The 21622-nt window shown below is 34.4% G+C and overlaps 4 protein-coding genes across 5 annotated transcripts in view; 2 read left to right on the top strand and 2 right to left on the bottom strand.

Annotated features, from left to right (window-relative positions):
* LOC128166318 (ras-GEF domain-containing family member 1B-like) overlaps positions 1 to 4128 on the bottom strand; it is a 36751-nt gene extending 32623 nt beyond the window's left edge. Inside the window, exon 1 of one of the 2 annotated variants that reach the window (XM_052831412.1) lies at positions 3565 to 4128. In XM_052831412.1, coding sequence (XP_052687372.1) covers positions 3565 to 3696 — 132 coding nt within the window. In that variant the 5' untranslated portion in view covers positions 3697 to 4128. Of the gene's footprint in view, positions 1 to 1323; positions 1522 to 3564 lie in introns of those variants that run through there. The other variant, XM_052831411.1, reaches the window with a different exon arrangement.
* A 2358-nt stretch (positions 4129 to 6486) lies between these two features.
* LOC128164837 (substance-K receptor-like) lies at positions 6487 to 11499 on the top strand. Its single transcript, XM_052828863.1, has 4 exons — positions 6487 to 7385; positions 8402 to 8841; positions 10419 to 10523; positions 10735 to 11499. The coding sequence occupies exons 1-4, from the start codon at positions 7052 to 7054 to the stop codon at positions 11059 to 11061; spliced, it is 1206 nt and encodes a 401-aa protein (XP_052684823.1). The 5' UTR covers positions 6487 to 7051; the 3' UTR covers positions 11062 to 11499.
* Positions 11427 to 21166, bottom strand: LOC128164838 (protein Wnt-8b-like). The gene is made up of 6 exons (XM_052828864.1): positions 20920 to 21166; positions 19075 to 19165; positions 16211 to 16346; positions 13802 to 13927; positions 12808 to 12950; positions 11427 to 12255 (listed from the first exon to the last, which is right to left on the bottom strand). Exons 1-6 carry the CDS (start codon positions 20985 to 20987, stop codon positions 11758 to 11760), a joined length of 1062 nt encoding a protein of 353 aa, XP_052684824.1. The 5' UTR covers positions 20988 to 21166; the 3' UTR covers positions 11427 to 11757.
* LOC128164839 (uncharacterized) lies at positions 14341 to 16419 on the top strand. The gene is made up of 3 exons (XM_052828865.1): positions 14341 to 14626; positions 15149 to 15622; positions 15935 to 16419. The coding sequence occupies exons 1-3, from the start codon at positions 14494 to 14496 to the stop codon at positions 16099 to 16101; spliced, it is 774 nt and encodes a 257-aa protein (XP_052684825.1). The 5' UTR covers positions 14341 to 14493; the 3' UTR covers positions 16102 to 16419.
* Positions 21167 to 21622: the final 456 nt, after the last annotated feature.

The following is a 21622-nucleotide window of genomic DNA, read 5'->3' as shown; positions in this document are numbered from 1 at the left end:
CGTTTTATCGGTTTTTACTTCAAAATATCTGAGCAATATTTTACAAATGACAGGGTTTGAAAAACCCAGTAATACTTGTAAAAAAGGGTTCAAGGTTGCATCTGAAAATCATGTAGGTTTCAATATTTTATTACACAATTAAGACAAACAAGTTAGATTTATCTAAACAAACAATATTTACAGGGTTGTTTTTTTTATCTATTTTCTGTTATCACCATGATTTATCTTCTCCACAAGATAATACACAAAAAATATGTGCAGAATAATCAATACTAAATAAAAATGTTTCAATTCACCTTCAATTTAAAACGTACTAAGTTGTTTTAAACATATTTTTCCATTCATTAATTAACATCTTGATATATTTTCTTTGTCTCTACCTTTTTTATGTTATTTCATATATTGAAAAAAAAGAGACGCCCTAAAAATATCCTCTCAAGGAGCATTAACAGCCATTAGTTGTAATGTGTAATGCTTTTTCTACATAATATGTAGACACAATCACAACACATTAAATCAATTATTGTACTTCATTTGTCAAACAAGAAGTGGACATCAGCTCAACACGTGATGAATGATTAGTCATCATTAGATAAAGTATAGAGCCACACACAAAGTTATCAGTTTTTCTTATAATTATAGTCAAAGTTGCATGTATTATGGTTTCCACTCAGACAAAACAAAGTTAATATAACACAAATACATGATTACACTTATGGAGCTCAGAGACATTAAAATATCTTCCCATAGTCTGGAAAGACAACCAGTTATACCTATATTGGTCATTAATTTGCACCTGCTGCAGGTATGAACAGGTAATTAACAGGTATGAGCCTTGTAGCTTTACTTGGACAGCACATAAAACACAGATATCTGTGAATCTATATAGAGGGATGGTCAAGAAACACAACAGAACAATACAGAGTTTCATGGTTTATAAATATGTATAAATATAGATGGTTATCTTCTTAGCTTAGCTCAAAATAAATCTAACCATAAGCTCATGCAATTAATATCACCACTCAATCAATTTTCCCCCTACAATTTCTTGAATCTTTTCATGCAGCATTGAGAAAAAAATATAAGTGTGATGCATAACATTTTAAGCATTTGTTCTGGGTTTGATAATATTCCAAATGGGAATCAATTTCACTTTTCAACAAATGTGCCAACTAAACAATATATTTGGATTTTTTTGTAGTTGTAACAAATATTCCTGTAAAATAAAAAGTCAACTGAGGCGTTGTTTGAATCTGTACTAGTTTTGTAAAATTAAACGATGAACGCCTTTTAAGTTTGCTACTGATTCTTATGAATCCGTACCATTGCTACAAGGGCTTCAACGGAGTCATATTGCAAGGTGTGACAAAATATGGCACAGGTCACAGGATTGTTTTCTTTAAAAGCTTTGACAAATGCCCTGATTTCCTGACGGTCTTTAAACCCTGTTCCTGATTTCATTTTCCAACAATTCATCATTAAATTCATTTCACGATTTTTCTCTGAATTCAGAATAGAAAACTTTCCCGCAATGGCGCATAACAATCACACCTTCTCAATAAAAGATTTAAAAAGGGGGCGTTACTCCAAAAGTTTTACAATTTTCAATAGTCTCGGATCTCGGATGGGGGGGGGGTCCATCCTTACATTATATAATAAAAATTATAACTTAAAAAAAAAGAATACAATAAATCAAAATTTAGAAAAATAAAGCGCACTAACGTTACTGCAGTAAAACTTTCCTAAAGGCGAAAACCCTTGGGGGGGGGGGGGGGGGCGGATGGTAAATTCTTTTTAAGGAAATGTTTTGGATTCGTAATATTTCTTTTTTTCTAAAACTTTTTTTCAAAGAATTATTGCTTATCTAATCGTGAAAAACAGTTAATACGACTTTCTGGTCAAAGTGGGCGTAGGGGGTACCCAAAAAAGAAGAATAACAGACAAATACTTCACAAAATCTCAAATTTCTAGTATGGAGTGGGGTGTATGTTTGTTAAGGTTGTGCTGGGTCCTTCCTCAAATTAAAATATACAAATCTGAACCTTTAATATCATTTTTTACAAGTCCATGTACACACACACAATGCAGCGGTAAATCTATGCATGCAGTTATAGTCATTAAAAAAAACTAAAATGTTAAAAGATATTAGTTTTTAAATAATTTTCATACATTTAACATTTTTATTCAGAGTTAAATGTAAGAATAAAGTATATTTGAGACGACGAGGATTTCCCTTGATTGCCAGTTTAGGACTCTTTTCCAAAATGGTGTCTGTAAACTATGCGTCACATTACAATTTCGCTTATTTCTGTGCAGATGGAAAGGCTTTATAATAAATTCATCGATCGATTTTGTTATTGCTGCAAAAGGAAAACTTCCTTGCTATCTGTGTAGACGTCCGTTACAGATACAACGCCAGGACAGACCTCATATCGACGGAGTTCTGTCACGATCACTAAATTCAAACTCATGGGAAAGTACACACGATATGTTCGAATACTCGGACGGCTAATTTTGAAAGCCACGAATATACACCTGTTGATTTGACGGCGTATGTCAGCGATCGAGAATATTAATAATCAATAGATGAAAAAGTCGTCCTATATCTTTAGTGTCAACAGATACGAGGGTATATTCCTGATATGACATAACTTATTCATGATGGAGTGTTCTACTTGATGCACTGTTAAGATTACATCTGCAGGACCCGGCGTGAGAAAAAGAAAGTTGAACAATCCAAATCAGACTATGTCTGCTATTACTAGTATCTACTTAATGCATGAATTAGAGATCGCCTCGATGTTAAGCTGTACAGGTCCAAGTAAGAAACATTAGGTAATGAAAACTAATTAATTAGACATCGCAAGGTGCTTCTTTTGTTTTAGTAGTCTGCAAGTATAAGATAATGACAATTTTTTGTAGAATTTCTTCTTTTTTTCATTAGCTGATCCTTTCAGACAACTATAACAAGTTAAAGAATAGACCAGGTTGTTATGGTCATGATCACCCCTCTCCAAACCTCACCCCGTCAAGTGTGCTATGTATTTTTTTTAATGATAATAAAACATTATATCTGGCCAGGGACCCTGAAAGAACAACGACCACCCCACGGCTAAACAATAGCACTTTCTTCGGTGTTACTGTGTGTGATCAACTTACAAACACACAGTCGCAGTGTCTTGGTGTCTGTGATCCCTAACTTGAACCCGTGTCAAATTTTCATAAGTCAACACCCCTTCTGTTCTCTCTCAAGGATTATTTCACCAAATTTTACAACCCTACTACAATTTGTTGGATGCTGCGTTATATAATATAATTATCTGATATTTAATTTGCACGAATGATGTAATGCCTGCTCTCTCTCTCTCTCTCTCTCTCTCTCTCTCTCTCTCTCTCTCTCTAAAGTCTTTAAAATAAAATTGCACGATTAAACCAATCATAACGCAACAGCGTTATGTTATTAAAAATGTATAAACATTACTTAATAATTTATATATATTAAGAACTGTGGATTTTGAAAAAAAGGTTACATATAAACTTAAATTACTTAAAGTATAAACAAACCTCAAGCTGAACTCCAAACAAATCTCTGCTGCTGTCGTGAGCAGGAGGGTCTCTTTCTCTATCCCCCGACGAATCGTCTCTCCTCTCGATCATAGTGCTATCCCCCGCTACATTTAACTCCCCCTCAGCCATTGAAATCCACTGAAACCGAAATTACATCCATTCTGTTCCTTTCACAAATCTTCACTTCACATCTTCATTCACAGTAGGCGTTATATCTCATGCGACAGTATATAAACACAAACTTAATAATCATATTAATATACCTATATAAATATTACGGTTCGCACAGGTAAGAGGTTTGTGTTATCGAATGGCCTATGACCCCCGGTGTATGGTAATTCTTGTTCGACATGGGTCATTCTCTCTTTCCCTCATTTCGCTGAGTGGACTTCCATGTTGACATATGTACTTCGATCCATTTGATGTTGCCGGGAAATAAACAAAAAGAACACGTGTATTCTCCCTTGTCAATTTCGTGTCAATACACATCTGCCAATAGTCATCATTCGATTTCCGTGATTACATTTTATTTTTAAACCAAGCATCGTTAATAACAAGAAGAACCGAAAATCTTCAAAAGACCGACTGTTTTGACATTATGACGGAAAAAATGCAACATATGTTGACAATTTTGTTTTTGGTTTATTGATGTCCCACGGCTCTGAGAAAAAAATACAGGTATTGTAGTTTTCAACAAAAATTTAAAATGAAACGACCATTGTGTGTTATCATGGTGGGTAATATGAACCTATTGTTATACCCCTCCTGAGATAATAACGTGCTATAAATGTATAGCATTCCAGTACGTAGTCAGAAGATCGCTTTGTCTCGTGGTCTAATAAAACAAGGTGATGCAATAGATCATTTTACTTAAAATTATTGCATATCAGAATCATAAATCATAAAACAAATCAACCGAAAACACACAGATCCTCAATCTGATAGAAAAAAATTATACAACATCCCATTAAATATTTTCATACATTGAAGTTTATAATTTTTTATTCGGTGAATATTTTTAACTGTCTCTCAATATGGTACACAGCATTAGACTTAAGAATTGTACAGTAGAATAAGGTAAAACATGATATATACAGACAAGTACTGAAGTAGGCAGTGGTTTAAAGAATGGGGGCATACTATTCAAAATCTTGACACGCCAAAAAAAAAAAACCCAAACAAACAAACAAAAAACAAAAAAACAAACAAACTACAATCGTCAATATTCAAAATCCTTATCTGTAGGGGGATGGAATGGATATTATCTAAAACTTCTATTCTGATATTCATCTTAATTATTACTTACCACATAATTTTTTCAGCAATGATAACTTTTTACATCCCCCACAAACACAAATGGGGGAGGGAAGCTCTTTCAAAGTACACAATTTTCTATACACGTCAATCTCAGAAAAAAGTCTATTGCAAGAAAAAAAGAGGGACTGCCCCCCCCCCCCCCCCGTTTTGCAATTGATATATAAATCACTGCAGAGCACTTAAAAGAAAAGCTAGAACGAGCAACTGAATAATTGGGGCTAGGCTAAGGACAAATCAAACATAATCTCTGTTAGGATACCTAAGAACTAAAAACAACAATTTAGTATATTTCATATTTAAAATACAATGTACATGTACCTAATATTGTTTATAAGTTACATTTTGGATAATACTGGCTGCCAAACTTCATGTTAAAAAATATGGATGTCGAACACAAGTAATTCTCTTTGGCATAAGCATTTTCCCTATACATTGTACTTCTTAAAAAATGAAACATTTCTCAAGTAAAAATCTCTCTCTCTCTCTCTCTCTCTCTCTCTCTCTCTCTCTCTCTCTCTCTCTTATAATTTTTATATTCTATAAGAAAAAATACCCATATTCAAAACTCATGTTTGTTTTCAAAAAGATTTATACCAACAATATGACATCAAAAACCATTTAGCCTTTCTGCTCAAGATATACGATTTCCGTGCGTCAGTGTTGGTTGGAGATGAAAGACACAAAATTTCGATTATAAACAAAGTTATCCCCCTTTGCACATCCTCCACAAGAGCAAGTAGTTAGAACTTTCAAACGCATACCCCTTATGTTGGTTTCACAAATATAATATAATTCCGACAGTGAAAGGTCAAGCAATGATCAATGAAAATCGATAAATGCACTGTACACACATACCGTTCCATTTTCGGAAATAAAAGTAACAAAGTTGCGCACGATGGACTCTATTAATAAAACAATGGAATGAAAAAGCATATAATCTAGATATATATATCTAAAAAAATCAACAACAACAACACGTATAATCATTCAATGAAAATATTGATTTATGGAATACAAAAGATTCAAATTCCCGTAATCAGTAAAACCAGTTTGAGGCAAAAAGAATAAATCCTATTATGTAAATATTATTTTGCATAATAAAATATGTTCAAATCAAATCAAATGTTATATAGAAAAAAAAAATATCCACACACATAATTTTTTTTTACAGGTTTACATAAAAAAAATTATACTTGATTTGTAGAGTAAACTATAAAATCCACTTCAGTAATCATTATTTTCAACAACAAAAAATCGCATGAAATTGACAAACAATCATTAGGGAAATTTGAAGCGTTATTTATTTCTTCCCGCTCTTTAGGCAGACGACTACGGGTGCCATGTTGATTCTGGACAGTTTTTACAGATTCCTAGAGGCTTTATGGATTATCTGGCCGTTTAAACCAAAGAAGTGGCGATAAATCGTCCCGAAACTTCAAGTACAGTCACATTCACATTTCATGGTTCACACGTGGTCTGTATGTACGGCAAATGAATTGCCCTCTTCTCTTTCCTATTGCAATAAATATTGTTTGCACAAACATGACCAATGACAATGAAATTTAAGATTTCCCTCTGACATTTTTATACTATGATTTTTTGTTGGTGAACAGAAAATCACGATTTTCATACTCAGTTTTCAACTTTGCCTCTTTGTTCGCAATTCGAAAACGGAAATATACGACTCTTGCTGTTCTGAAGTGTTGAGATTTTTTTCGCAAACGAAAAGAGGAAAGGACGGTTTGGAAACTTTATAGCTTTCAGAGGACTTCTAACGTTTTCCAGGGTCTTGAAAAGGGCATTAATTCTTACAAAAAGAACTTAAAAAGGCTAAACCAATTGAAGATGTTGACACTGTAAAATTACACTGTTTTGAGAGAGAAAGAACATATATGTAGAGTGGATAATATGACCGTTTGAAGAGTCCATTTATTGGCCGGTTCCTTGTTTTTAAGTACCCCGTTGTTTGCTTGTCATCAGTTTAGTAGTTCGCTGGAAGCGCTGAAACATTTTCATCATGTAAAAACCAAACGGTGCCTTGAAACAGGCAAATCACGGTGAGGAAAGACGTTGGATCATCTCGCTTGCTTGCGCTGTCAAATCCATCAGTTTCTGAGGGAACTAAAAGAAAAGTACGCATTGTGGGGTTCTTTTTTAAATATTAACAATGGAAAAGGACTGTAATGCAAAGGTTCAGATGCCAGACCTGTCTGGGATAGAATTCATTGGCGAAATCAAAGAGGTTCCCGCCTGGGAAATGGGGGTGAAAATTACTATTTGTGTCAGCATAGAACTGGTAGCGATTGTTGGAAATCTGTTGATAATCATCATTATAGCACAATCTCCAAAAATGCGCAATGTGACAAATTATTACATTTTGAATTTAGCAATATCCGATTTATTGGTTGGTCTTTTTGCCATTTGGATTCATCTTGTGGATGACCTAACGCAGGGATGGGTTCTTGGAAGTTTCCTCTGCAAGTTCAACCCTTTTATGCAAAGTAAGCGTCGCAATATGTAATATGTTTGTTTACTTGTATTACTATTACTAAAGTTAAGCAATGCAATTTGTCAAAATTCTGTATTATGTATGTCGGTTTTTAATTATGATAATTTTTTGGGAAACGTCAAATACATGTGTGTTAACAACATACTGTGTATAAAAGTACCGGTATTTGTCTTACTCTATTACTGAGTAAATTTAATTCAGTGAATTTCAGTAATCCACGAACTAAAACAACTTTTCATCAAATAGCAGACAGTTTCTTTCAACCTGGTAAAAACAATATTTGAAAACATTAAAATATTTCTTATGGCTATAACAGCAGTGACAGCTTATTCTGCCATTATGCCATAAGAAAAAAAGTTTATGAAGGTCACTTTATGTTCCCAGCTTTTGATAGCGAACATGTGACGTTTGTAAACATTCTCGATACGAGCGAAACACGCCGGAGTACAATGTACAAGAACAGTTCTCTGGTGGCATTGATCATTGAAAGTAAAATTAACAAGAACCATTTTAACAAGACCTTGGACTTTCAGTAGGATGTAACGATCTATTTCTTGTGTCAAAACAAGCTAAAATGACGCTGGTTTCAAGCAAAATATACACCGATTGCGTAGTCTTTGCTCAAAAGCCAGACAAATCCTGTTAATTTCAAAGAGCCATGGATGAGTGGCCTACAATGAAATAGATAGGCCTACGTCACATTGCCGTTTGACTCAACTACCCAAAGTCCAAGCTCTTGTTAAAATGGTTCTAAAGGCTTAAGCATACCAATTTTTCCCATACTTTTTATTTAATCAATTTATTGATGCTTTCATGCGATTCAGAATCTAAAGTATTAAAAATTATGGAGGCATGAAGCTCATTTTATTCTTGTCTATATCCAAGTGCCCTTTAGGGTTTGCAAAATATTTATTCAATGCGTTAAAATATCCAAAACCCAAGAAACCCGCAATGTATGCTTACAATTAATTGAATTTAAAAATGAATTTTCTCTGTCTTATTTTTCAGTAACAGCAATGTGTGCCAGTGTATTCACGTTAGTTGCAATCGCAGGGGACAGATTCTTTGCCATCGTGTTTCCATTGAAATCACGCGTGACTCAAAGGAAAGTGAGCGTGATCATAATCGTGATTTGGTTGGCCGCCATTGCAATAGGACTTCCTGTTCTCTTCTTCTATGCTTACACGGAGAGACAATGGAAAAATTTTGTTGAAAAATACTGCACGGAAGTCTGGCCCCAAGTTCTACAGAGTGATGGCACGTGTGACCAAGGAAAACGATCCCGCAAAGCCTACTGGATATGTTTGTTGGTGGTCCTCAATTGGGTTCCAATGGTCTTAATGATGGTTGCATACTTTGTGATATTTATAAAGCTGAGGAAAAGTCGGAGGGTGTCCAAGACTGGAAGACTAACGATATCAGCCGTACAGCAAAGATCCAAGAAAAAGGTTAAGTTGAATGAGTGGTGATTTCAGAAATCAATGCATGAAGAAATGTCCTTTATGTTTTACCCCCCCCCCCCCCCCCACAAAAAAAAATCGTACTTTTAAATCTATTCTAAAAAGGGTTGAGTTTAACAGGCACCTGTCACTTGTAGGCGTAATTTAATTACTGTACTTTTTTGTCTTTCCGAAGTGAAATACTGTATCCACCTACTCCCTAATCCCCTTTAATTTGATCAAATCTATCGATATGCCAAATGAGATTTCATCAAACATGTTACATATGCAATATAAGTAAAGTACATTTACAACACCTCTTTGAGATAAAATATACGACCTGAATTCTTCAGCAAGTACCCTTTAGTCGTGTTTTTATTATGGCGGGTATATGTAATTCACATAAGAGATCAAATTTACGGCTATTCGCGGTTATATTCACCAATCAAAGCAAACAAAATGCACCACACTTGGAAGTAAATCACTTTTTTTGACATGCATGATTGCTGATAGCACTCTTAATTTTTTTCAATTATATATATATCAATGTTTGAAGAGTGTGACATGCACTTTTAAAACGTCACTGAAATAAAAGTAAACTCGATGTAATATAATGTAAATACTGTATTGGAATAAAATATGTAGATCCATATTGTGTTAGACACGTACATTATTGTTGTCGAATAATAAAGTATTGCATTGGGTCTGGCATTCTTCCGCCGATTAAAGCTGGCCTTGTGGGTATTCTCATTTATACTCAATATATACGACGTCTTAGACAAAGCATTATATTTATCAAAACATACCGCTGATATAATTTCACGTAATTGATGCAATATTTTTCGTGGATTCATTATACATCTCTGATTTCATTCCGGGTTTATTTTTCAGAATTTACCTTGTACATATCAGGAACCTTTCGTTGGTTGCTTGACTACTATTTGTCAAAATAGGAATGTGGTTTCGATATTTGATCACGAAAAAAGGAATTCATTTGTTTCATTAATATTTGTTTTACAATAATTTAAAATTGCTCAATCGGTTAAAAAATTAAATGCAAAACGCTTGTACAAACATAATTCGTACAATGGCGTACGTTGTTTCTTTTGACTTAAGTTTTAGCCTTCAAAACCTTCCATTATAGTCTTAATGTATCTCACAAAAAATAATGCATTATATACATGCCTTTTTCTTTCGTGGTTCATGGGTATATGAAGGGAGGTGGCATTGCCCCCCCCCCCCAAAAAAAAATAATATTTAAAAAAAACCCTAATTTTCAAACGTAGAAGAAAAGGGTAATTAAAAGCATTTTTTCAACTATCTGGAAGTCTTTGCACTACTATATTATAAGTTAGTAATCAGTTTGGAATTTGTACGTAGATGAATTTATTTAAACTGGTAGGATCCTGAATTGGATTTGTCAGTACATATAATTGTATCAATCACAAATACAATTTCCAAATAATTATTCGAGAGAAAATACTTGGTAAATGTACATGTAGGTATATTATATTCAGCCAAGTTGATCTTATTTTCCCCTGAATCTTATTCATTAATTTTGATGCTCATTTCATCAATAATTCTAGGTTGTGAAAATGCTGTTCGCTATCCTCGTTGTGTTTATCTTCTGTGTTGGACCATTTCAAGTTACAAAGCTCTTCGAGTTTTTCAGAGACGATACCCTAGAAAGCGTGAGTAATTTTTTTATTTGGTCATAATTTTCATCTTTAAAAAACAAACAAGATACATGTATTGCAAATAGCGAAAAGTTAATTTTTAATTTATATATATCTTCTGCATGTATTTCATTACAGTATAACTGACCTTATTGTATTTTTTAAAATCGAGTAATTTATGCTAATTTATTGGCACTACTGTCATGCTTTGGTCTTTATTCAACAGTTACCCGACTGGTACAACCCTTTCTACTTCGCTGCCGTCACTTTATTGTACACCAATAGCGCGCTCAACCCCGTGCTGTACGGCGGACTAAACGACAACTTTAGGAGTGGAATAAAGAACCTTATCAACAGTATATTCCGCCGGAAGCTGATCCAGACTAACTCTAACGGCGTCACCAGGAATTCTGTGATTTCCACCATTCCGGACAACAGGCGAGAATCGGAGGTCAATATTCTCAGTGATCTTCATCTTGATCCAAAGGAAAACACCAAGAAGAACGCCAGCTACAACAACCCGGTTTACGAGGAGCGGTCGGCGTCCGAGTGAGAGGACCAAACCTATATCCGGTTTGTCAAGCGCAGCGCATTTTTTCACCAGAGACGAAACTGCAGGTAGTAACGTTAATACCAACAATAACGGCGTAAAATGAAACCATATAAAGAGTGTCGACCAAGCTCTAAAAACCGTAATCATTGGGAACACTTTTTCAATACTGCGAATTTCATTCCTAAAACTTTGTTGAATCGTAAATTTTATACATGTATACTAGTATGTAGATTCATCTACAGTATCTTTCGATGGCATTTCTATACCCACAATACACAGTGATTTTCATATCAAAAACCACGAGTTTCCATTCATGTCTACAGACTTTTCTCAAATACTAGTAGTTGACATATGTAAAGCATCTATTGTGATTCATATTGTGTACGTTTATTTTTCCATGTTGTATATAATAAAACACAAATAAAATTAAAAATAAGATATGACATTAAATAATTATCTTTGTATTAATGGTGAATTCTTATTATGAGTGTCGTTTTAAGGAACTATTTTTGTAAAGCTTACAAGCTCTTGTCAAACAATCAACCGAAGCTGCCTATTTCCCAGGGTTTTTTGTGACATCGAGTGTAACGAAGATACAGTATATTAATATAACACAGTTAAATCGAGTATTTCGGGATTACGAAGATACGATGTCGAATGTTTCGGTATATTCCATTTTTTGTAGAATGATGAAATTTATTTCACACAGTGGTACCTGTCTTCGTAAACAACACAGGTGTCACAGTTCACCTTACAGCACCACTTGAATTTACAGTTACACGTGCTCAAAATCTCGACTGTCGTTTTTTGCACTCGATACCCGCACTCGCGACACACATTTCTGCAACTTCTTCGCTCAGAACGAGGCACTTTCCTCGTCTTATGGCGTCGAGAACACTGTCTGTTCATTGTTCCAGGAATTCCTAATGTTTTATTTGCTTTACAGTAATTGGGAGACTTTTCAATGTAAATCATACTGCTTCCGGGTAGAACCGGAAATAAGCTGCGCCGTCTAGGGTCGTTTTCATCTTTCATTTTCTCGTTCCAATCGAGTTGCAGTGCGTGGTGATATTTCCGTTTTATATAACGTCCAATCTTGCGAAATTTTGACAGCTCTTTCCAACAGGTTCTCAAAGAACAAGACCCGGTGATTCCATGGCATTTACACACAAATCTCATTGTTTTTGTCACTGCCTGCAAAATGTATCACAATGTATCACAAAAAACATAAGTGTTTATATATAATGAGTAATAAACACATCAATATATATACATTAAGTGTAAATTTCCTCTTATGTTTGCTTTGGAAATCTGCAACGTTCAATTTTCTATGAATACACTTTGCTAATTCATGCGCCATGTGCTCAAATAAAAACGTCTCCACGCGTTTTGAGTATATTTGTTTTTGTAAGATTAAATGAAACTTTCAATCAAAAATAACTATTTGATATGTACTTTTGAAAAAGAGTCATTAACATATATCTATCCTTAATAAAAAAGACTTTTCTCCACAAAGTTTCTGGCACTATATTTTTGTCGCGGAAGCTAAATAAATAACATGTTAATATGGCTGTTCCATGTATGTTACATATCCCTGACTAAGAGCGCAAAAAATGGCTAGCGCGCGGTATTCAATTTTCCTGCATCGCTTGGTGTGTCCTAGGACCGACGACATCCAAAAAATAAGCATGCAATGCTCAAATTAAACACTAAATCATGTTGTATCAATGTATCTGGCCTACGTACCTTTCTTCCGGCCATGTTGTTGTGAAGATGCATGGCCGCTGTACCGTCGCGTTTGGTTACGAGTGTGTCCAACAACTTCTTCGCGGCCTTTTCTCCGACTTTAACATTATCGCTACAGCCTCCCCAGCTCCAGTCATATCCTCCTGATGATAAAATACATGTAGCTTTCAATGAAGAGTTTTGATATTTGGAAAGAAAACTAACGTAAAAACTAAAACGCGTATGGTTTTTTTGATTTGTTTTTGTTTTGTTTTTGTTTTGTTGTTTTTTTTTTACAAAAGCTACCGATCAATCTACAATGTTTCCTGCTATATTTTTTTGAAAACATACTAATTACATGTTCATTCCAATGTGCCTCTGGTAGTGTGCTTTCAAAACTACGAAACCAAATTGTATTGCTTGTTCTGCATTTCCTTTTCAATTTCAAAAACTACAAAAATTGCTTTACAATATACATTGAATTGGATTTTGTTTCTGGTTGTTACGAAAAGTGATTGTGAACTTACTGCAAGACTTGCTCTGGCTAATTTGTTATGTAAACTTTACTTGCTGGTGTCTTTAAATAACCTCTTTGCTAAAATGCAACTATTCGATGCTTTTAAACTATAAAGCAATATTCGGAATCCGTAGTTTTCCGTAATGAAATTTTGTTTCGAGAGCTACAGTAACTCAACAATTCTTCAACTTTGATTCTTAATACATCAAGTTACTCAGTTTTGTATATATGATACATTCTGAATAAGATAAATAGGCATGCGGCTGTTTAAAATTAAATATTTTATACTTTTTCAAATGCTGCAATGTAATAACAATCTATTATACAAAATATTGTTGCAAACCTTTACCAGAGAATACTCTCTGGTTATGTCCAACAAACAAAAAAGAAAAGGGCTTTCCATGCGTTATTAATGCATATTGCAGGGGAAAAAATTGTAAATGTGGCGAGTTTACTCATCTTTTTATTTACATGCAAGGAAGCAATGGCGTTTCTTACCCCTTTCTCCTTGTTTAGACCCGTCACAGCTGCAGACGTTGTAAAATCCGGAGCTACATTGGCGAGTCAAGTCGTACATCACCCCGGCTGATGTTATCGCCTGAACATAGGCCGTCTCTTTTGTTGCTGAAACAAACAAATTATCAATGTTTTCATGTTTTTATCTAAAATTATCGTAAAACAGACAACGTATCTTCATCATAACTATTAGAAAAGCTGCAGCAAGATGAAATCTGCAAATCATCTTTTTTTAAAAAATGAATGCATTTTAATACCAGCATTTCTATTTTTTTTTTTTAGAAACACCCATCTTCCCAAGTCAATTTTTAAAGAGTTTCTGGTCCACTCCTCCACTCGAAATATGAAAGGAGAGGGAGAGGATAAGAAAGCCTTGACTTTGGAAGATGAGAAAAATCTTTTACACTGTCGGTTATTCATCTGATGATAATATACTTTTTTGTTATTCGTACTATAAATCATAAATATGAATAAACACCAAATCTCCGAACACGATTAAATAACAGGGGTATATATATGGCGACATCATCCAGGACTAACACGTGACTAGGCTGTACGTCGTCCATATGGAGACGCAGAATTCAGAGATCTTAATAGAGATGAAAAACTTGATGGTTTTCTCTCTTTTTGAGTGAATGTGAGATTTGTTATTTTCATGAGGAAATTTAACACCTATGGCGGCTTCATTTAGGACGTTGTACATCGTCATTTTCATTGTGTTTTGTGAAGTGAATAGACATGATGCCTCTGGGCCCTCTCATGTATATACCTACAACATGTACATACCCGACATAAGCAGTCAAACAGGTTGGTTATTTATACGTGTAGTTTGTGATTAGAGAAAAATACAAATGTAGTTTTGAAAATTTGAACATGTTTGTGGTGGCATGCAAGGTTATCGACTTTCGCCTACTTCTTATGTATGGCATATTTTTTTTTCCAGTTCGGTGTTTCTTTATAAAAGTATTCCAAGAAAATTCAATTTATTTTTACATTAAACATTGTAAAAATAAATTCAGATGGAAAAAAAATTAAATGTATAAGATTTACACATAAATCAAAATAACTTTGTAAAGTGACGTAATAGGTCGTGTTTTGGTGTATGTACCCTGTGCGTTACCATGAAGATTCACTCCTAAGGTAATTTCTTGTGTAAGGTGATATATACTGTTCAGTGTTTCGCAAATTTGCCAACGGCTACTGATGCGTCACAGTTACAACAGCGTGAGGTCAAAAGTATAAGACACACTTTGAGCACAACCACGAATAGATAAATGTACTAACGTAAACAAGGTAGATGTAAAACCTAGTTGCTTATTTTGGTTTCAGATGAAGCTGAAAGCAAATTCGTCTACTGGAGGAGCCTTGAGAAAGCTTTCCAGAAAAACCCGGAAGCCATTAAATCAGCACTGCTGATAAGTTACTTGAGGAAGAGTTTTCCGACACGTATCTACGTAGATCGGCAAGGCAACCATTACACGTGGGACCGTAATCGAGGATTTGTCCCCGTGAATCAGTACACCGCACCTTGGTACAAGAATTATCACCAGGCCCCCGTGTATTCCGCACCCTACTATCCCAAAACATCAATGTTCCCGAACTACCAAACCCAAGTACCAATGTACCAAAGACCCTCTCCCCCTGTTTTCTGGACCCAGTCGCCCCAGGGCTGGATTCCAGTGAGTCCGGACCCTTTCTTTTCGTCCTATACCTCTCATCCTGTCAACATCAATAACTACTGGTGTGATCCTACAGTAACAGATTTTAACAACGTCATACCCCAACTTTCCACTGAAGTTAGTGGTAAGTGTGTAATAATATCTTACAATTGAAAAAGGAAAAATATGAAAGATCACTTATCGTGAAAGGAATCAATAACTCAAACCAAAATTTAAGGAGGTTAGATGGTCAACAAATTACCCGTCAGAATTATAAATAAGATATTTATGCATGTACTATAAACTTTTATTTAGGAAAGGAAAAATCCAAATATTTTAACTATTGAATATTTTCCTATATCTTTATTTAGAGCTCGATTAATATGGCCATAACCTTTCAATTTGATGAAGTATTTAAATATCTAAGTCAGTTATATAATTATGTCTCTGATTTTAGCGGAGGACCCGTGCATGCGGCAACAGCTTCCGGACGAATTCGGCTTGGTTGCTTCTTCCGGTATGGCCGACATGCTATGTGCTCTTTGTCAAACTATCAAAAGCATGGAGTGTGTTTGGAAGTTCTGCTCCCATCCTGATGGTGTGTATAAAGTCAAAATGGATTAACGAGAGAACCAGAATATGAACATATTCTGATAAAGTCTAGAAAATCGCCTGTTTTCTGTATATATTTTTGTGCGTGTTTGTGTCGAAGTTGTCAATTTCTTTCGCCTACCTCTTGGCTGCTCGCTTTGCATAAGTTGAGCGGAAGTGATGTCACAGTTCCATCTTTCCCACTGAAACTGATACTGGCATTCTTGCGTGGCTCTTTGAGCACCGCGACCGATGGAATCCATGAACAACCCGTAGCCCTGTTAAAACATGAATGGACATACAATTTACGAGCATTGTTTGGGACATTCTGACATTCTCCTAAAAGAAAAATCAGGAATACGCATTGAAACCTAATTTGGTCCAAACCAGATTTCTTCGAGCGCCATATGAATTTTTATAGCGTATAAAATGAAAAATAAAAGTCAATTATTAACTTTAGTGCAATCATGACTGATGTTTACGTATATTAAAAAATGGTACCATGAATTACACAATAATACCATGGTGTGAGTGTAATGGTTGGCATACACTCATATGTACATCCACAAAGTATTTCTCTCCACTATTTCTGATGAAAATCAATTATTAATACTACTTCTGGAAATCTAAACTGTTTAAACCAATTTGTCCGCATGAGAATATAGCATGCTATACGTATTCTTTCGTTAATTTATTTTATTTGCCTTCAGAACGAATTTTTAAAACAATTTTCAGTGCATTTAGTGACAACGTTTACTCAAGAACCTACATGTATGATGAATACATATGTACGAGTATTGTATGCATGTACATTGTTGAATGACGTCTTTTTCTCACTTTTGATTCGATCTACAACTGGATTATGGTTTATTATTATGATCGGTTAAACTGCAAATTCTGACTGACTTACAATTTCATATGAAAGAAATTGCTATTCCATCAATGTGATCTATACTGACAGACAATAACGATAATTTATGTTCTTTTTTTTTTTTGCTCACTTAAAATTTATGTTCTTTTTTTTTGCTCACTTGCATGTAAAATGAATATATCAAAAATTGATTTGAACATAGATTTACGTAGAAACTGTCAAACACAGTCTTTGGTATAGTTCATACGACCTATATGTAGGTGACAATCATTGTTTAAAAAGATTTATGCAATGACGCCGGTTGTGTATTTTTTCTGCAATGTCCCTACTTTCATACCAGCATGAACAGAATATTTTTATTTTCATACCATCGTGAAGAACCGCAAAAGCATAAATTTGATTAGTGAACAACCCTGGTGAATAATTTCTGAGAGAGAGAGAGAGAGAGAGAGAGACTACGTCATTGTGACGGAGAGAATATGTATTGAATATTGAATCCTCGAGGAGTTGACCTTGAGATCAATATAACTGAGATAGTCTACCCCTGTGTTTCTAATCTAGAAGATTCAATCAGGAACATGTGCATTGAATGTCTGAAGAGTTGTCGAGGCTTCAAACTAGTCTATAGGGGTGTGTGTATGTGTGCATAGTGCATATAAATGAAAATTATACATTTGGGTCTTTAAACTGTTATGTCAGAGGTACAATGACGATCAATCTATTGAGATTGGGTCTGATGAGCCTTTCCCAAAAATCAGGCGTTATCTTGACAAGTACGTGAAATACAGTGTCATACAAATCATAGCCCTGAAGAATAAACATTGTCCAATAATCACGATTCCAACATTCTTGAAATAACTTGGGATATATACCGCTGGTAATCTCTATTGTCTTACATCACGTGCTCTGAAAGTGATTGATTTTATGAATGAATTTTCTTTCTTGTATTGTTTTTGGTTTTTTTAAAATTTAATTCATATACGATTTATGAGTATCGTTTGAAAAGTTGAGATCTGTGAGTGAAAAAAACCCCGATAAATGTAACTAAAAATATCTATTTTAAGACAATCGTCATACAAACAATTACATTCGAGGAACCAACAAAGAAACTGCCCCCTGTAATGACGAATTTGTTTTAGAATTTTTTGGCAAAATTTCTATATATTGACTCCTTGAACCGCCCAGGGTGTAATACTGTTGATGACAGCCGATTGTTATCACTAACTACTCCAATTCCTCATTTGGCACGAGCAAATATATTTTAGTTACCGTTCTAGTTTCCACTTCAAACCATTTTCCTCTTCAAACATAGCATGCTTCACGATAAATTTATTTAAAAAATTATTTTCTAAACAAGTTGGATAAATTTGGTTTCAGTATTTCGTGTTACAATACCTGTAGGTTATTTTTTGGACGAAAATAATGGTGTTTCATTCTAATAATTTATTTAAGGTTGATGCCATTTTTTAGTCAATATCTTTATTTTAAGTTAATTTTTATGCCTGAAGAACATCGCATTATTGGACCAGATTCTCTTTGCAGCTTTCTCAAAGTTCTGATGCTAAAAGTGCAATTGGCTTTTACCAAATACGAAACTTTTCATTTAATTTTTTAAAAACCGGAAGAATCAAGAATGCAATTAGGTGCATTGTGTCCTACGCTTAAACCAAATAAAAGTCAAACTGGTCTGTAAGGACGAGCACGTCGTATTCAAGATGATGACAAATATGTACCTTGGAAAAGTGGATATCTGACCTTGCTTTTTGTGAGACAACTGAAGTGAAGACAAAATTAAAGGTACAATTCAACTTCAGAATTGATTCAATAAAGATATAACCATTTTAACATGACCTTGGATTTTCGGTTGGACGTAGCTATCTATTTCTTGCGTCAAAACAAGTTCAAAATGACGCGGTTTCAAGCGAAATATCTACCGATTGCGTAGTCTTACCTCAAAACCAGACAAATCTAGTTGATTTCAAAGAGCCATGGCTGAAATAGACAGGCCTACGTCACATTGCTGTTTGACACAACTATACCCAAAGTCCAAGCTCTTGTTAAAATGGTTCTAATATAGTATACATGGTTAACATTGAAAATGATGTGTTGTTCATAACAGCTATAATTGTACTCACTTTGTGGCTGGAGGAGAGGGACATGAGGAGAGTGGCGTTCTCTGTTAGGATCCCAAACTTTGGTCCCGTCATCAGGATCTTATTCAGGGACCTAATATAGATGATATCAGGATAAAATACAACCAGGAAAGACTCTAAGACAACAAAGGTTTTCAAAAAAGATCCAATAAAAGAATAAGGAAGGTTAAACAATCTTATTAATTCATTGCATCTATTTTTACTCGCCAGTATCAAAAAAAGGAATTTTCGATTTTCAATCTTTATATACAAGTACCCATATGAGTTAAGCAAAACAAAGATAATACAGAATTCGAAAAAAAAAATAGAGAAAAATTAAAGAAATGTTGATACGCAGCATTGAGGTGAATACTGGGTATATGTATTCCATAAACAGGGTGAGATTAATATATTTTTATGACGTGTCGTCTTTGGGTTCAAACAAAGCCTTAACATTTGTCACGGTCAATACATATATATAAATCGTAATAAGAGCCATTTCAAAGCAAAATTTTTCCGTTATGAACAATCGTTTATCAATGGATGTTCGCACGCAGAGAACACCATTGTTTTTGTTGATAATTAACGAACAGACAAGCGAGCGCCTCTAAGTGTCTGCACCAAACCTCAATAATTCCAAAGACCTCCGGGAAAGAACGCAGGGTCTCTGACTCCAACATTATCGGACGCGAACTTCGGACTTTTTGTGGGCCACGCGAATCAGATTTATAAAATGATACAATCTCAATTGTTTGATAATTTATGATCCTAAAATTTATTGCTGTGATGATAAAAATCGGTCCAGCACAAAAAACTGATATACGTAAATAAAGTTCTTTAAATCCTGTTGTCTAGTGCAATCGTGAATTAACGATTGGCAAATTGTTAACACATGCGAAAAAAAATATCTTAGAATGAATGATATAACATTTTTTTTATTTTTAACGTGGAAATGTCTTTGCGAAGTCATCTTTGTTCTGTTTTGGTTATTGTGACATACTTGATAAAATTACAGTAGAAATAAAATACATTTTGCTTTCATTACCGTCTCTTTTAAGGATTGAAAATAAAGGATACTAGTATAAAAATTTTGTGAATATTTCTTATTTTGGTCTGGTTGTTAAAGATTGAAATTGAAATAAATAATAAAAAATTGTATTTTTAAACATGTTATTTAATTACGGATTTAACATGGTTTTGAATCAACTGTATGAGAGAGAGAGAGAGAGAGAGAGAGAGAGAGAGAGAGAGAGAGAGAGAGAGAGAGAGATGTTGATTGTTAAGAATAAATTACCGATAGTATTAACTTTTTTATATTCTTAGCATATCATTAACGGGGTGTGTCAATATCAAAAATAGGAATTTTCGATTTTCAATCTTTTACGCACGCGATTATTTTGGTTTTCAATCTAAACAAATTCAAATTCAACAAGAACTGTTTGTAGTATGACAAAGAAAGCCATTAGAGTATCCATAATGTATACAAATTCCTATCTTCGCTGATACTCTAACATTCTTTTTAAAAATATCGATTCCATACGATCTAAAGAGATCGATTTTTTTTTAGCAGAACGGACAAAGATGTTACAAAGAGTATCAAGAAAGATTCACAAACGTTGACTTTTTTAAAACAGTTAACTACAACACATCGAGTTTTTTCTCACGACTTCTTCGTTCTCAGACAATAATATTTAAATATTTATAAACAAGGCATTCTAAAGAATTTCATATAAAGTCTATTTTAAATAAAAGCTAACGTTCGGAGACTTGCTTTCATGTCGATATCATGATGTAAAAGAAGGAAAACGACATTTTTTGTCGGAAAACTTGAAAAAAGCAGGCACTTACCATGAATGGACTCGGGATATCAAAAATATTAAAAAGTATGCCCTCCATACAAGCGAATGTTGGGTCATTTTGTGTTCACATAAGTATAAAAAATGATCCTTAGATGTAAACCCAAGTTAACATCTTCATTTTCGTTTAAAACCACAAAGCTGAGATCAAAACCCTTTGGTGTTAAGAATAAAATCTGCTGTTAATTACAATGGGGCTGACTTTAAATTGATTGTTAAACATTTCTTTTTAAAAAGAGGTGTTCGGAGCTCACGGCCTGAGGAACCGATAAGGAATTTTGGTTAATAAATGTCTGTCACTCGGTGCAGAACAGAGGGATTCGCCGGGATCATTGTCAATGGTGGGGCTATCAACTACCAAAATCAACCCGTCTCAATGCATGTTTAAAATAGACGTGTAACCTAAGCCATTTTATGAATTGAATTTCTCGCTGGTGCTCTATGCTGGTTCCCGCGGTGGTAATGATAGGGTTGGTAGGGATGAAATTGACGACGCGTCTTTCAGATGTAATTTTCCGGAAGTAACTAACGAGTTGACGCATGATTCTTCTGCTAATTGGATAGCCTTGCTTTGTATGCCTGGAAACAAATAAAGGGTGTCAAAACCAAATAAGATTCTGGAATCCAACACAAAGAAGTGATCGTTGACCTCTGAAATTTTTATGTTTTGCCGCGAGAAAAAAAAATTAATCCAG

The sequence above is a fragment of the Crassostrea angulata genome, chromosome 10 (assembly GCF_025612915.1).
Source record: "Crassostrea angulata isolate pt1a10 chromosome 10, ASM2561291v2, whole genome shotgun sequence".
Classification (NCBI taxonomy): domain Eukaryota; kingdom Metazoa; phylum Mollusca; class Bivalvia; order Ostreida; family Ostreidae; genus Magallana; species Magallana angulata.
Note: the sequence above shows the minus strand (reverse complement) of the source record. Positions and strands in the feature narration are given on the sequence as shown.

What these genes read in the sequence shown, in the direction of transcription:
- LOC128164838 (XM_052828864.1), bottom strand. Translation starts at nt 20,987, where the DNA reads ATGACCCAACATTCGCTTGTATGGAGGGCATACTTTTTAATATTTTTG. An exon ending in CCCTCTCCTCCAGCCACAAA is followed by an intron (nt 16,347 to 19,074) that starts GTGAGTACAATT and finishes ATGTTTTAACAG; the next exon opens with GGCTACGGGTTGTTCATGGA. An exon ending in GCAAAGCGAGCAGCCAAGAG is followed by an intron (nt 13,928 to 16,210) that starts GTAGGCGAAAGA and finishes TGTTTGTTTCAG; the next exon opens with CAACAAAAGAGACGGCCTAT.
- LOC128164839 (XM_052828865.1), top strand. Translation starts at nt 14,494, where the DNA reads ATGGCGGCTTCATTTAGGACGTTGTACATCGTCATTTTCATTGTGTTT. An exon ending in CGACATAAGCAGTCAAACAG is followed by an intron (nt 14,627 to 15,148) that starts GTTGGTTATTTA and finishes TTTTGGTTTCAG; the next exon opens with ATGAAGCTGAAAGCAAATTC. An exon ending in ACTTTCCACTGAAGTTAGTG is followed by an intron (nt 15,623 to 15,934) that starts GTAAGTGTGTAA and finishes CTCTGATTTTAG; the next exon opens with CGGAGGACCCGTGCATGCGG.
- LOC128164837 (XM_052828863.1), top strand. Translation starts at nt 7,052, where the DNA reads ATGGAAAAGGACTGTAATGCAAAGGTTCAGATGCCAGACCTGTCTGGG. An exon ending in GTTCAACCCTTTTATGCAAA is followed by an intron (nt 7,386 to 8,401) that starts GTAAGCGTCGCA and finishes CTTATTTTTCAG; the next exon opens with TAACAGCAATGTGTGCCAGT. An exon ending in GAGACGATACCCTAGAAAGC is followed by an intron (nt 10,524 to 10,734) that starts GTGAGTAATTTT and finishes TTTATTCAACAG; the next exon opens with TTACCCGACTGGTACAACCC.